At 52.5% G+C, this 13,508-nt stretch overlaps 2 protein-coding genes across 6 annotated transcripts; one reads left to right on the top strand and one right to left on the bottom strand.

Moving 5' to 3' along the window:
• Positions 1–145: 145 nt before the first annotated feature.
• Positions 146–2,752, bottom strand: LOC121594919 (kinesin-like protein subito). Of its 3 annotated transcripts, none has more exons than XM_041918745.1 (4): positions 2,638–2,752; positions 755–2,312; positions 454–664; positions 146–362 (listed from the first exon to the last, which is right to left on the bottom strand). In XM_041918745.1, the coding sequence occupies exons 2-4, from the start codon at positions 2,284–2,286 to the stop codon at positions 207–209; spliced, it is 1,899 nt and encodes a 632-aa protein (XP_041774679.1). In that variant the 5' UTR covers positions 2,287–2,312; positions 2,638–2,752; the 3' UTR covers positions 146–206. The 3 variants fall into 3 exon arrangements, with proteins under 3 accessions (XP_041774679.1, XP_041774680.1, XP_041774681.1); XM_041918746.1 differs by having other exon boundaries at positions 755–2,307; XM_041918747.1 differs by having other exon boundaries at positions 755–2,148.
• A 79-nt stretch (positions 2,753–2,831) lies between these two features.
• LOC121594916 (AT-rich interactive domain-containing protein 2) lies at positions 2,832–13,244 on the top strand. Of its 3 annotated transcripts, none has more exons than XM_041918742.1 (9): positions 2,832–3,272; positions 3,376–3,469; positions 3,583–5,874; positions 6,157–6,858; positions 7,162–7,422; positions 9,109–12,108; positions 12,185–12,520; positions 12,614–12,705; positions 12,800–13,244. In XM_041918742.1, the coding sequence occupies exons 1-9, from the start codon at positions 3,001–3,003 to the stop codon at positions 12,912–12,914; spliced, it is 7,164 nt and encodes a 2,387-aa protein (XP_041774676.1). In that variant the 5' UTR covers positions 2,832–3,000; the 3' UTR covers positions 12,915–13,244. The 3 variants fall into 3 exon arrangements, with proteins under 3 accessions (XP_041774676.1, XP_041774675.1, XP_041774677.1); XM_041918741.1 differs by having other exon boundaries at positions 7,162–7,587; XM_041918743.1 differs by lacking the exon at positions 6,157–6,858 and having other exon boundaries at positions 7,162–7,587.
• Positions 13,245–13,508: the final 264 nt, after the last annotated feature.

Here is a 13,508-nt window from a genome sequence, read left to right as displayed (position 1 = left end):
CACACAAAATCGAGCAAAACTGCTCGAGTGCAATTTGAGGCGAAAAACTGCTCGAATCTGACGCAACTTTCAAATAAGTCGTTACGCAGCAGCTGCCTTTGCGCGATATTCTTCATAACACAAAAGCAAACTCAAATGTTTTAAAAGTAATGTTAATGTATTTGAAATGAAAGATACGAACAAATGTGCAAGCGTTTGGCCAATCGTTACACAGACAGTCGTCGGACGCGGCTTTGCTGCAGACGGTACTTGGAGAGCTCTTCCTCGTAAGCTTTCAGTTTCTTCTCATAGTCATCCTGTTCGTCTTCCATCTCCATAATTATTTGCTCTTTCGATTTCAGCTTCTTCTCCAACGATGCCAGCTGATGAAAGGGGAAGAAAGCAAACGCAATAAGCAACATTAAATGATGCCTTGATGCCAAACGGCGATCGGGTGGGAATTGCCATAATTACCTGATGCTTGTAGGGCAGTACGACCAACTCTTTAGCACTCCGGATGCGCGTCTCGTACGATTCTTCCATCTTGGCAAAATGCTGCTGAAAATTGTCCGTCAGCTCGTTGCGCAGCTGAAACTCCTGAATGGCCAGCTTCTTCTGCAGGCACACGATTTCTGCCGACTTTTGCTCGGCTTCCGCAACCAAACGATCATTTTCCAGCTTCAAGCTACATGAGAAGACACAACACAGCCGTATTAGAAACGTTTATCAATTGGCAATAAGCAAAATGCGCCCCCAAAGAATGGGACTCACGTACCTCTCGTATTCCATCAGCAACCGGTGCGTGTCCACCTTCGCGGACGGGCTGCTGATGGCTTGCGAAAGGAAGAACGAGTAGCGCGTGCTGTGAGGCGCCTTCATAATCTTCGGCTGCTTGCTAATCACGATCTGCTTCGCGATCGACGAAAAGTTCAGCACGTTCAGATTTTCGTCGTAAAACTCCTCCGTCGGGTAGACGTTCACAATCATCGTCATCGGTTCCTTGCCCAGCAGGGCGGACTGGATGATCATGGTGAGCTTCGAGTCGCGAACCGGCACCAGCTCGTGCAGCTTCTTCGTTTTCTGATTCTTGTGCACCGTCTCCAGACAGCGGCCCAGCACCAGCAGCGAGGTGTTGATCTTTTGCGCCTCCTTCAACCGGTCGCCCACGGTGCCCGTTTTCTTGAGCCGCTCCGAGCCGGCGAGATCGCAAAACTTGTACACCGACTGGGAGATGCGCTGCGTCGCCATGGAGTGCGTAATGACGGTGACGGTAAAGATGCTGTGCGATCGGCTCGAGTTACTGTTCACGTCCGTCGCACCGTACGTCGCGCTCTGCAGCCCGTACTGCAGCAGAGCGTACGCGTCCTCCTTCGTCCCGGCGTACAGCGTCGACAGTCCCTTGATGTACGCGTTGCCATCGTTCGACAGCACCTTCATCGCTTTGCGCTTGCCATAATCGCCCTCCACGTTCAGCAGATCGTACACGTTCTCGTTGTAGATCTCGACGAACGAAATCCATATGAACACCCGCTTGTCGCCCATTTCCAGCGACTCGAACTGGTGCTGCTGCTGGATGGTATCACTGATGACTGTGCGGCTTTCTTCGCCTCCCTGCAGCCGGCTTTTGATCACCCTCAGCTTGCGCAGCTCCTCCAGCACCGACTCGTCGCTCAGCGGTATCGGCTTCATGCACTCCATCTTGAGGCTCGGCTCGGTCGAGATGTTGTCGTACAGCTCCTCGTAGATCTGCTCGATCGAGCGCGGCACGATGCCGGGATTGGTTTCGTTGCCCAGCAGCGTGTACGTTTTGCCCGATCCGGACGTGCCGTACGTGAGAAAGGTAGCGCCCGGTTCACCGAGCGTTGGGCGAATTGTGGGCCGAATGCAGCAGTCGTAAACCTCCGCCTGGGACACATTCTCCTCGAACACGTTGCTAAATGTGTAGTGCTTTTGCGAGGCGGTGGATTGGCTCTCTCCCGGGCAGCGGGCTATCAGCACGTTATCCTTTATTTTGAACGCCATGCGTCCGCCGGTCTTGGTGCAGGGACGCAGCCGCAGACACACCTTGACCGTTTCCTCCTCCCGCGACTCAAGGATAGCGCCGTCCTCCTCATACTGATCCTCGGCTAGCTCTTCCAGCTCCGATGTTGACGGCATCCTGGATGATCCCTGGGGCAAAGACACACACGATTGACGATCATCAGCCAGTAATGTTTCCAACCGTACGCGACTGATAGGACGTGGACGCTGGCGGCGATCAACGCTGCTTTCAATCGCGTTCAAAAATGAGGGTTGCGCACGTTTCATCTCTCCGAAGACATATACACACTGGACTGGAGAAGAAGCATAATCATTCGATCAGTGTCTCCACCAAAACCATCATCAACTGTTCAGTCGAAATGAGCCATTCCACTTCTTAGCTAATGCTAATTGTAACGAATCGCAAAACCAATTCAAAGATTTCTCGAAAGAGCCACGGGTTTTCAATGTTTTGCCTACCACTGGACCGGATTGGCAAAATGCTTCCATCCATTTTGTAGGTTGATGCATCCCCATCTGCTGATAAAAGAAGCGCACACACACTCGAACGAAGCTGAGCGTCAGCACAACTGCCTGCTCGATAAAAGAAGCGCTAAACCAACTTCAAATCACACTTACCAGACAAAACACGGACGAAAACGTGTAAATAAAACAAATTTTCTCTTAACCTCCCACAAACAATAGCCTTCGCTCGCTGCGCCGTTGCTGTTCGTTCTGGGCGGCAGTTGACAGTTTTTTGTTCAAAACCACTGACAGCTGCTGTCAAAATGCCAGCACTCGAAAAAGAACAAAAAAAAAAATGACAGCTCACCTTCGCTTGGCTTGTGCGCGATTTCGCTTCGCATTTCGTTTGTACGTACGTCGCGCTTCGCAATTCCGAGTGTGTGTTTGCATTGAATTGAATTAACATCAGGTTCCCGGGCAGCACGCAGAGACAGATTTCCCTTTTCCCGGCAGTGCGACAAACATGCAACTGGCACAATGACGACGGACGTAGTGAAAATAGAACGCACCGGCGTGCCGATGGCCATCGACGAGAGCACGAACGATGCGAGCGGTGCCAGCTTCAGCAGCGTCAGTGGTGGTGGTGCAGCCGGTGTTGGCGGTGGCGGGACCGTCGCCGGAAGCGCGGCCGGAACACCGAGGGAATCGGCCAAATCGCAAAACCTGCGCCGCACTCTGGCCAAGCCACCGATGGAGAAGGATAAGTGCAGTTTCCTGAACGATCTGCAGACATTTCACGAGAAGCACGGGTAAGGTTGGAGGAGGGCGCCGTTTTTTGCGCAATGTTTACATCCAATGCAGGTGCACTTACTATGGCGTCCCGTTTTGTTGGTTACCGCTTTGTTTCCGCAGCACACCGTACCTGAAGCTGCCAAAGATAAGCGGCAAGGATGTCGATCTGCACAAACTCTACTCGATCGTTATTGGTCGGGGCGGATGGATGAAGGTATGAGCTATCGGACGGAAATGTTGTGCTGTTAATTAATACACGGGCATACACAGGCACACAGGCAAACGGGCACATGGTCACTCATGAACGCACTCTTTATGTATTCGTAGGTAAATGCTCGCGAAGATTGGGACGAGGTGATTGAAGAGCTGGATCTGCCGACCCGGTGTGTGAATAACGAGATTGCGCTGAAGCAAATATACATCCGCTACCTGGATCGGTACGAGCGGGTGAATTTCCACGGCGAGGATAAAGACCCGGCGGAAGACGAGGACGACGAGAAGCGGCTTCATCGGCGCTGGTCAGTCCGAATGCTACACTCTACCCCGACCGTGTACAACCACCACCAACACAACGTGCCGGAAGGGTTGCGGTCCTCGTTGAAGCTTTCCGACGATCTCTACCGGGCGTCCGAGTATGACAAGCTGATACTGTCGCTGCTGTCGCCGCTACCGAACGAGCAGGACTTTGCCATCAACGTGTGCACGCTGATGTCCAACGAGAACAAGCACACGCTCAAGGTGGACAAGTGTCCGCGGCTGGTGTACGTGCTGCTCGCGCATGCCGGGGTTTTCAATCACTTCTCGCTGAGGGACACGTTCGACGAGTACTACTCGAACATTCGCAAGAACTCCTTGCAGCGCTTCTGGAAGGAGTGTCTGTTCGAGAAGCCGCAAGTGCTGGAATTGTCGCTGGAGGACTGCTTCGCAAAGATGGGCGCCGATCCGAGCGCACTGATCGCTTCCATCTACCAGCAGGACGAGCCGGACGAAGAAATGGACGGCAAGTCGGGCGGCAACGATGGTGAAGCAGCAAGGCGTGCCGATAGTGATTTTGAAATCATGAAGGGACGATTAAGCACGGCAACGCTTCGTACCTTTCTCAGCCTCGGAACTGGCCTGGGAACGAACGATTACATCGGGCAGCGGGTGCTACAGATCGCGGCCATTTTCCGGAACCTGAGCTTCAACGAGGAAAATCTACCCGTACTGGGGCACAATCGTACGTTCATTCGCTTTCTGATCATGTGTGCCAACTCGCGGTGGAACAATCTCCACCATCTTGGGCTGGACATGCTGGGCAACATTGCGAACGAGATCGACATTAACGACCCGCAGTCGGATGAGGTGACGCGGTGCCTCGTGTCGACGCTGTCCGAAGGGCTGGAGGGTGCCGATCGGGGCGTCATCATCAGCTGCCTGGAGGTGCTGAGCAAGATCGCCCAGAAGGAGTCCAACGAGGAAAATCTGAACCGCTGCCTCAACCAGCAGCTGTACGATCAGATCAGCTTGTTTCTCTGCCTGAACGACATCATGCTGCTGCTGTACACGCTGGAATGCATCTACTCGCTGACGTCGATGGGCGAGAAACCCTGCAACGCGATCATGCACATCCGCGGCGTGATCGATACGCTCGTATCGTTGGTGACGGTGGAGGCCCAAAGCTACGGTCCGGATGCGTGCATTCTGATGCGCGTGGTCGAAACCATCCCCGGCAATATGGCCACCCATCATGCGCAGGGAGCGTACTACGCGAATGCGGCCGGTCAGCCCGGTCAAGCCAATCCGCCGCCTCCGACGATGACACAACTTACCGTCCACAAAGACGCCGCACAGGTGCAGGGCGGTGGGCAGGGGCAAGTGGGTAACAATCCACACGTCGTCTACCCAACGCCCGAAGTGCCGAAACTTCCCACGCTGACTGTCACTAGCAAACCGGTGCCATCTTCTCCACATGTACCGCAGCAGCCGGTGCAACAGCAACAGATCGTGCTGCAAGCTGGCACGGTGCAGACAGTAACCCAAAGCCACCCCGCGGGTGCTGGACCCAATCCCCAAATCGTTACCGTGACGCGTCCACCGGCAGCCGATTCTCCCCAGATCCCCGTGAACGTGATTGCCCGGCCCGATTCTACAGTGTCGGCAGCGCAGGCTATGGCATCGCACCAGCAGACGACGGTTACAGTGAATGCATCACCCCAACCCAACACGATACAGCAGCAACAAACCGTCACTGTTGGTGGTGGTGTTGGCGTGGTAGTGCACAGCCCCACTGCATCGCCGGCTGCTATCACTGCCAAGCACATCCAGCAGCAGCAGGCGCAGGAAAGCGAGCAGTTTGCCTACGCTTGGCTGCGTGCATCGTTCGAGGCAGCGCCGGCCGTTCGAATGGATCAACAGGAGCTGTATAAGCTCTATCTGGCCACGAATGGGAAGCTGGGCCGTAAGGTGGTGCTTCCCCAAACACACTTTCCGCGCTGTGTACGGGCCGTTTTCGGTGGAACCGTTGGGCCAGTGCAGCTGAAAATAGAACAGAAAGGAGTCGAAACGGTTGGATACTACTACGAGGGGTTGCGGCTCCGCGCCAAGCCATTGCCGATCGTTCACAAAGGCACTGTGTTGGTGAGTATGAGACATGTGAACGTATTGCATCTTAATTTTTTCTCTAATTCAATCCCAACACAAAGCCGTTGCGTGTCATCGGACAAAAGAACTTGTCTGCTGTTTGGACTGTTTGTATTATACGTAGTGTTCGTTAACATTTTGAAGTGCTATTACTTCCGTTAGATACTAACATATAATCATTTTACTTGTTTTTGCAAATTTGAACCCTAATTTAACGCTAACACATTTTTTCCCAAACATTCTATTTCTGCTCACGGCGCTTTCTATGGTATTTCGTAGACGCCAGCTGTAGAGTCTACTGCAGCTGGTACTACTAGCACTATCAGTAGCATCGTCACGCTGATAAAACAAGACGAACAACAACCGAACAGCAAACTAACAACCCCAACCAGCGGCTGTACTGCTGTAATTACCGCCGTCACAACACAGCATGCTGCGACCACCATTGGGCGAGAGCTGAGTTTCAGCTCATCCACTACCGTCAGTACGACAATCGCTAAACCCGCAACGGTGATCAGCAATGCAGGCACAGCTGCTGGACGGACAATCGTGTCCACTGGGCAAGAAACTTATCGCTCACTAGAAGTCATTCAAACAAGCTTATCCCAAGCAACACCGGCTACCTCCTCTCCTGGAACGTTCCGTTCCTCGTCGGTTATAGCAATGGCTCCACCGAGCAGTAATGCTTCGACCCCATCCGCCATGAAGCAACAATCACAGACCTCCGGGCAAACGGTATCCGTACTGCATAAAACGATACCGACACCGCTCCAGGCGGTCAAATCGTCACAGCAACAAACGCAACCGCGGGCAGTGTTGCACTTTACACAAGCGCAATCGGTGAAGACAATCGATGGTTCTTCTGTCGGAGGCGCTTCCACGCCTTCGGTGGGCTCGGGTGGGTCCAGTACGATCGGCAAACAACTCATAGTCACCCAAGTTGGGGGCAAAAACGTCCTAATCAATAAGGCGACGGCCGGCGTAAGAAAGCATTCTTTCCTGTTTTTTATCCGTTCGATGTTCTGTTTGTTTCGCTTTCAAGTGGGTTTCTCTTTCGTTGCATCGTCACAGAATATCGTGTGCATTGTGGTTGTTTTTTTTTTTTTTTGCAGTTATCCTTGTTTCGTTCCGTTTACGCTTTTAGGGTCGCTTTTTAATGCTATTTTCTTATGTTGCTGCATGCTCGATGTAAATTAACCCGTTAATTCCATTTCGCTTGATTCCATTTGAAGCCCTAGCAAACATTTAACATGTTTTCTACCTTTCAATGAATTCTTCTTGCAGCAACAACACCAATACATACCGACGACACCTTCGTCGCCGCTGCTCCAGCAAGTCCTTAGCAGCGACCAGAAGAACAACGTGATCGTGGTAAACCAGACGACCATTTCCCCACAGCCGGCCGGGTCGCTGCACGGCAGTCCGGGCCCGAGTGCGCATCTGCAGACCGGCACCGGCACGACGACGATCATGAACCAGTCGGGCACGATCAGCTCGACGACAACGAACCCGTCCGCACTGATCAAGAGCCTGCTGGCGAACAAGGTAACGACGGCGGTCACCGATAGTACGCTCTCCGCTGCTACCGCTGGTTCCGCTGCTGCTGCTGCTGCCGCTGCTGCTCCTTACTCCAGTAGTTTGTCCACTACTACTATCACCAACTCTCCTACTACCAATTGTTTGATTGCACCGAATGTTAACGTGCATCAGGTAACAGTAACCGTTAGCATTTAACATCGTAGGACAAACTAAGACCGCTTGTGTGTGCGTATATGCGTGTGTGAGTATGTGTGAGATAAAACGAAACAATGGTAACGATTCGATGGCCTCCCCTTTACCCCATTGATCTTCGTTTAATTTGAATGTGCATGTTGTTATCAATTTGCAGCAAGAGAAGCATTAATTGTAGCAATTTGTGTGTTTGCGTTTTTCCGTTAAAATGATTAATTCTGAAGTGTGAAACCTAAAACAAAGCATGTCTAAAATTTGCCACTAACAAATAGAAGAAACATGTAAAACGTGTCAATTTGTTTTTAACGCAAATCCTCGTTCCGCGTGTGCTGCGTTGTTCGAACAATATTTGCTTTCAATGATTAATGTTTACTTTCGCAGTTGAGTACAGTGCTGCAAAATGTCACTGTCAATGTCATAACAAAATCTGACTGCAACAAAATCCATATCAGCGTCACGTACTCAATTGTGGTAACCAGAGGTGGTACTCAAAACGATTGGTGTGAACAATACATGCTGCGTGACATTTTTGCGAACATCGCTTAGTCAGACATTTTGTCATGACTTTTTTTTTTACTGTGATCAGTTCTGCAAAATATCACTGAAATAGTCATGATAAATTCCTGCTGAAACAAAATCATATCAGCGTCACGAGCTCTACTGTGATGATCAGAGGTGAGACTCAAACAATTGGTGCGAGCATCACATGCATGGTGACATTGTGTGCAACCAACTCTTGGCCAGTCACTTGGTCGCGACATTTTCTGTCGGTGATCATCACGATAGTCATGGGAGATATGCGGTGTGTGCGAGTGGTCCCAAGCAACAAAATGAGCATATATTCTCACTCTGTATGACCCACCAGATCATCAAAATCAGACAGAGCGATAAAGCATACAGTTTTTGTTGCTTGGGACTACACGCCAAGTAAATTTCAAGAATTTCGTGATTATCACCGATAGAAAATGTCTTCACCAAGTGAGTGACCAAGAGTTGGGTGCTACAAAAAATGTCACCAACCATGTGATTGGTCCATCAACTGGTTGAGTCTCACTCCTGATCATCACAGTTGTGTACGTGAGCTGACTTGAACTTCGTTTCAGTCATCAGCGTTAGTGACTGAAAGAACGACAGTGGGCAGCACTGTTCACACCGATAAAATGATTATGCTTGCGCCGGCATTAAGCTCAGCGCGTCCCGATTCGCCTGTCGCGTTCGGCATGTCATGACGCACTTTCATTGAGTATCAGCAATGATTATCAAGCTACGACGGATATGTTCATTGTTTTTGGTTGTGATTATCACGTGATTCTCATGACATTTTGCAGCACTGGTTCAGTCACACTGTGTATTTTGTGCGTGAATGTGACCATGTATGTTTGCCTTTCGAGTGAAACTGACGATAATTTTTACAGGATAGGGTGTACCATTACACAGGGGTGTATCGCTGTTTAATGTAATCCATTTTTTAACCTCCCCCTTTTGATCAATGTTGCGCAGGTCGTCCAGAGGCAGCAGATGCAGAAGCAGAAGCAACTGATCGAACAGAAGCTGCTTTCCAACAGCCCCATCAATCCGTCGGTCGTCGTGACTTCGAACAATCCGAACAATCTCACCAACATCAAGGTGGGCAACTCGACCATCTCGATCAAGCCGGGCACGCTGCCCACCAACACGGTCATAACGGCGACCAATCCGCACGAAACATCGTTTAACGCACCGCCACCGCTGGCACCGCTCAGCCAGACGGGCATCCAGCAGGGCACGATCATCAAAACGATTGCGGCCGCCCCGCACGATCCGTCCCAGCACCATATGGGGTCGCCGGGCGGTAGTAAGCTGCTGCCCAACAAGGTACTGTCGGAGCTGCTGGAGAAGAAGCCGGGCGAAATGATCATTGCCGGCGAGACCACGATTAAGCGCAAGTACGACGTGACGGACACATCGATGGAACCGCCCGTGAAGCGCATGGAAGGTGGCACGAAAACAGCCGACCTGTACGCCGAGCTGGCCGGTTCGATAACGGAGGGAGAGGATGTGGAGGAGCAAACAACAGCAGCAGCAGCGCAAGAAGCGGAACAGCAAGCCGCTAAGCTTAAGCTGCAACAAATTGCGCATCAGCAGCAGCAGCAACAACAACAACAACAACACCTCGTGCAACAGCAGCACCAGCAACAGCAGCAACAACAACAGCAACAACAAATGATAACGATGCCCGTATCGATGCAGCGACAGATCATCGTTACGCCCAACAGTGCCCAGCCGATGATCATCTCCACGCCCACCGCAAATGTGGGCAGCAATCCGGTCCAGCAGCAGCAACAACAGCAGCTCACGTCGCAGACGACGGCCACCATCAAGACGGACAGTGGCTACCAAACCGTACCGATTATACTGCAGCACAATGCGATGGGTGGCGGTGGCACGCTGCAGCTACAGAAGGCGTCGGCAGCGCCGGGCGGAGCGATCATGCAATCGTCCGTACTGGCTGCCCCGCAGCATCCGCAACCGACGCAGTACATCCTAGCCACCAACCCTCAAGGACAGACGTACGTGGTGGCCCAGCAGCCTCAACCGCAGCCCCAGCTGCAACAAACGGTACTACTCGCCCAGGGACAACAACACGGCGGCACCGGCCAGAAGACGATCATCATCGTGCAGCAGCAGCAGCCGCAGCAACAGACAACCGCCACGTCCCTTCCGCAAATGACGATGCAGAGCGCGATGGGCCCGAATCAGGGTGGGCAAACGACGCAGAAGATTTTCCTCAACCAGCAGGGCCAGCAGATACTGATGACGCAGCTTCCGCGCCAGATGATCGTAAGCCACGCGGGGCCGTCGGTGTCCGGTGGTGCCACGATCATCACATCCAGCGCTCCGACGATGATGCCGGGCAGCAGCACCGGTACCACGATGATTGCAACGGGCGGGGGCGGTGGTGCCGTTGGTGGTGGTGGCACCATCATCGAAAAGAAACCGATCTACATCACCACGAACGCACAGGGCAATACGATCAGCTTCGAGGGGCCACCGCAGCAGCTGCAGATGCAAACGATACAGGCCGGGAGTACGGTCGGCGGCGGTGGTGGTGGTGGTACGTACCAGATCAAACAGTACGGGAATGTGCAGCAGCAACAGCAGCAGCAACAGCAGCAGCACATTATTCAACAGGCAAACCTTTCGACCGGTGGGCCCGTCGGTCAGCAGACGATTCAGTTCATCCAGCAGCCCGGTACGGTCGTACAGACGCAAGGGCATCTAGCCTCGGCAACGCAAAGCATGCAACCGCAGCAAATTGTGTTCCAAACGCATGGTGGAGGAACGGGTGGCGGTACCGCGCAGATCATCCAGCAACAAATCATTCAAGCGGCACCGTCGGGCCAGCACGCAGGTCAACACATCGTCCAGAAAGTGTTGCACCAACAGCAACCGACCCAGCAGCAGCAGCAACACCATCTAATACACACCATCAAGGGGAACCAGACACAAATGATTACCGTTCAGCAGCAGAAACAGCCCATGGCAACCATTACGTCACAGCAGGCGCAGCAGCAGCCGCAACCGTCAACCTCACAGCTGCCATCGACACTTTCGATCCAGCGGCAAACGGTCGGCGGCAGTCCACTGTCGCAGACGCTCGTTCCACCCAAACCTATGCCCGTACCGAATGTGGGCCTCACGGTAGCGTCTTCAGCGCCTCCTGCACCTACTCCCGGCCTTCCGGGTGGCAAGCAGCAATACTTTCAGGTGGTGCAGCAAAAAATATCTCCCGCACCATCGCAGGGAACGGGTGGCGGCAACACTGCCGTGCAGGGTACTGTTGTAACCGCTCAACAGCATCTTCGACACATGGCGGGCCCAAGTGGCTCTACGATCACTTCACAGGGTGGTCAGCAGTCGCTAGTGCCCTCAATAACGGTTACAGCGATTCCGGCACATTCGGCAACAACACCAACCACAACCAGCACGATCACGAGCGGACAGTTCGCCGCGTCCCTTATGGCACAGGCAGCCGGACTAAACGTCCCCGTTACAACGACTACGTCAGCAACAGTATCAGCAGCCACAGCGTCCTCTATATCCACTTCTTCAGTCCCTGCTGTTGCTTCTGCTCAACCAACAGTAACAGCGCAACCGCCACCACCACCACCACCGCCGATTGCGAACACAATCACGATTCCGGTGTCGGTTGCGACGGCCAACGGCGGTACGTCCACCTCCATCCAGATGATCCCTGCGATGGACCCGCAAAAGATCGTCGAAGAGGACGTCGATCCGAGCTGGCCGTGGGTGTGCGATTGGCGCGGCTGCCCGAGGAAAAAGTTCCAGTCCGCGACGGAGGTGTTCCGGCACGCCTGCACCGTCCACTGTCCCGATACGGTGGATGTGTCCGCCGACATCTACTGCCAGTGGGGCCCCGGGCCGAATTTGTGCGATAATTTGCCGCGCAAGCGGTTCTCCCTCATGACGCATCTGCTCGATCGGCACTGTACGGCGGATGTGAGTATTTTTGTTCATTTGTTTGTAGTTTTGTGCAACACCGCTAAAATAATGTTCTCTCTCTCTCCCTCGTTAGTCATTTAAAACGGCCGTACAAAGACGTCTTGCCGGTGGACCACAGCAACCGGTACAACCGTATCCGGTGACGCTGATACGCCAGCCGGGACCGGCCAATGCAGCGATCGCAAACAGTAGCAGTACATCAGCAGCACCCTCATCGGCCGGTGATCGAGGATCTCCGGCACCGGCCTCCTGCACCAAGGTGGAATCGACCGGTGGCACATCGGAGGGCAGCAGCGGCAGCGGTAGCAGCAGCACGAACGGACCCGGCCAACTGTCGGCAGCGGGCCCGGCAGCGATGCATGCCATCAAGCGCTACTCAATGGATTACGTCAACTCGAAGGAATTCCAGGTACGGCGGGGTGCGGTGACGTTGTGATTGCTTGGGGTGGACAGGCTTGTAAATCTTTGCTCTCTCTCTTTTTTTTTTTTTTTTTGGTAATAGGATGAAATGGAAGGTCCTGTGACGAAAAGTATTCGGCTCACGTCCGCCCTGATCCTGCGGAATCTGGTTGTTTACACAAATTCCGCCAAAAGGTAAGTGCAGGAGTAGCGCAGTGTGACCTTGAAAAGGCCCTCAATGTGACCTTACATTAATCCCCCAATTTCATCTCTGTTTTCGCATGTACAGAAGCCTTCGCATGTACGAAGCACACCTGGCCGGTGTCGCGCTTAGCAATGTCGAGTCGAGCCGCACTGTAGCGCAGCTACTGTTTGAAATGAACGACACGGGGCCCAACTACTGAGAACCGTCGATCTCTGCACCCAGATCCCAGAGGTATTAAAGGAATTTCAACGCTGATGACGACGTTATTTTAAAGTTAAACTATGCATTTTATCTTATTTTTAACGTGTTGCTGATGCACGCGAGAAACACGCAAAATAAGAAGCGAGCCTTATGAAACACATTTCTTCTTTTCGTTTACCGCACACCATTGCGTCGTTGAGGTTGCGTTTGTAAAATATAAAATGCATGTTTATTTTTTATACAGATCCGTACTATTAAGCTAGCAGAGTATCAAAGAACTTCAAGTCAAAGTATAATAAAAAACGGGAATAACACAGTTGACAAATGATTGAGTGCTACACAGAAGTAATGAGTCGTCTGTGATCTTTTTCTTGTGATGCATAGCTTTTCCGAGCAAAACATGCGGGAACTCGAGCAAACCAGAGAGGCGTACGGACCGACACGTAAGTTTTACCAAGCGATAGCAGGTCACCGAAACAACGTGGTACCTAAGGTAACCTGCTGTCGCAACAAGGATGGAGATCTGGTTAGTAACCAGCCAGAGGTCCGCTCGCGGTGGGCTCAGTACTTTGATGAATTACTCAACGACCAG

The sequence above is a fragment of the Anopheles merus genome, chromosome 2L (genome assembly GCF_017562075.2).
Source record: "Anopheles merus strain MAF chromosome 2L, AmerM5.1, whole genome shotgun sequence".
Lineage (NCBI taxonomy): Eukaryota > Metazoa > Arthropoda > Insecta > Diptera > Culicidae > Anopheles > Anopheles merus.
Note: the sequence above shows the minus strand (reverse complement) of the source record. Positions and strands in the feature narration are given on the sequence as shown.

Coding starts and splice junctions, on each gene's coding strand:
- LOC121594919 (XM_041918745.1), bottom strand. CDS start 2,286: ATGAAACGTGCGCAACCCTCATTTTTGAACGCGATTGAAAGCAGCGTT. Junction 665..754: donor TTGCTGATGGAATACGAGAG/GTACGTGAGTCC, acceptor CTTCTCATGTAG/CTTGAAGCTGGAAAATGATC. Junction 363..453: donor TACTGCCCTACAAGCATCAG/GTAATTATGGCA, acceptor CCCTTTCATCAG/CTGGCATCGTTGGAGAAGAA.
- LOC121594916 (XM_041918741.1), top strand. CDS start 3,001: ATGACGACGGACGTAGTGAAAATAGAACGCACCGGCGTGCCGATGGCC. Junction 5,875..6,156: donor TTCACAAAGGCACTGTGTTG/GTGAGTATGAGA, acceptor GGTATTTCGTAG/ACGCCAGCTGTAGAGTCTAC. Junction 6,859..7,161: donor TCAATAAGGCGACGGCCGGC/GTAAGAAAGCAT, acceptor TTCTTCTTGCAG/CAACAACACCAATACATACC.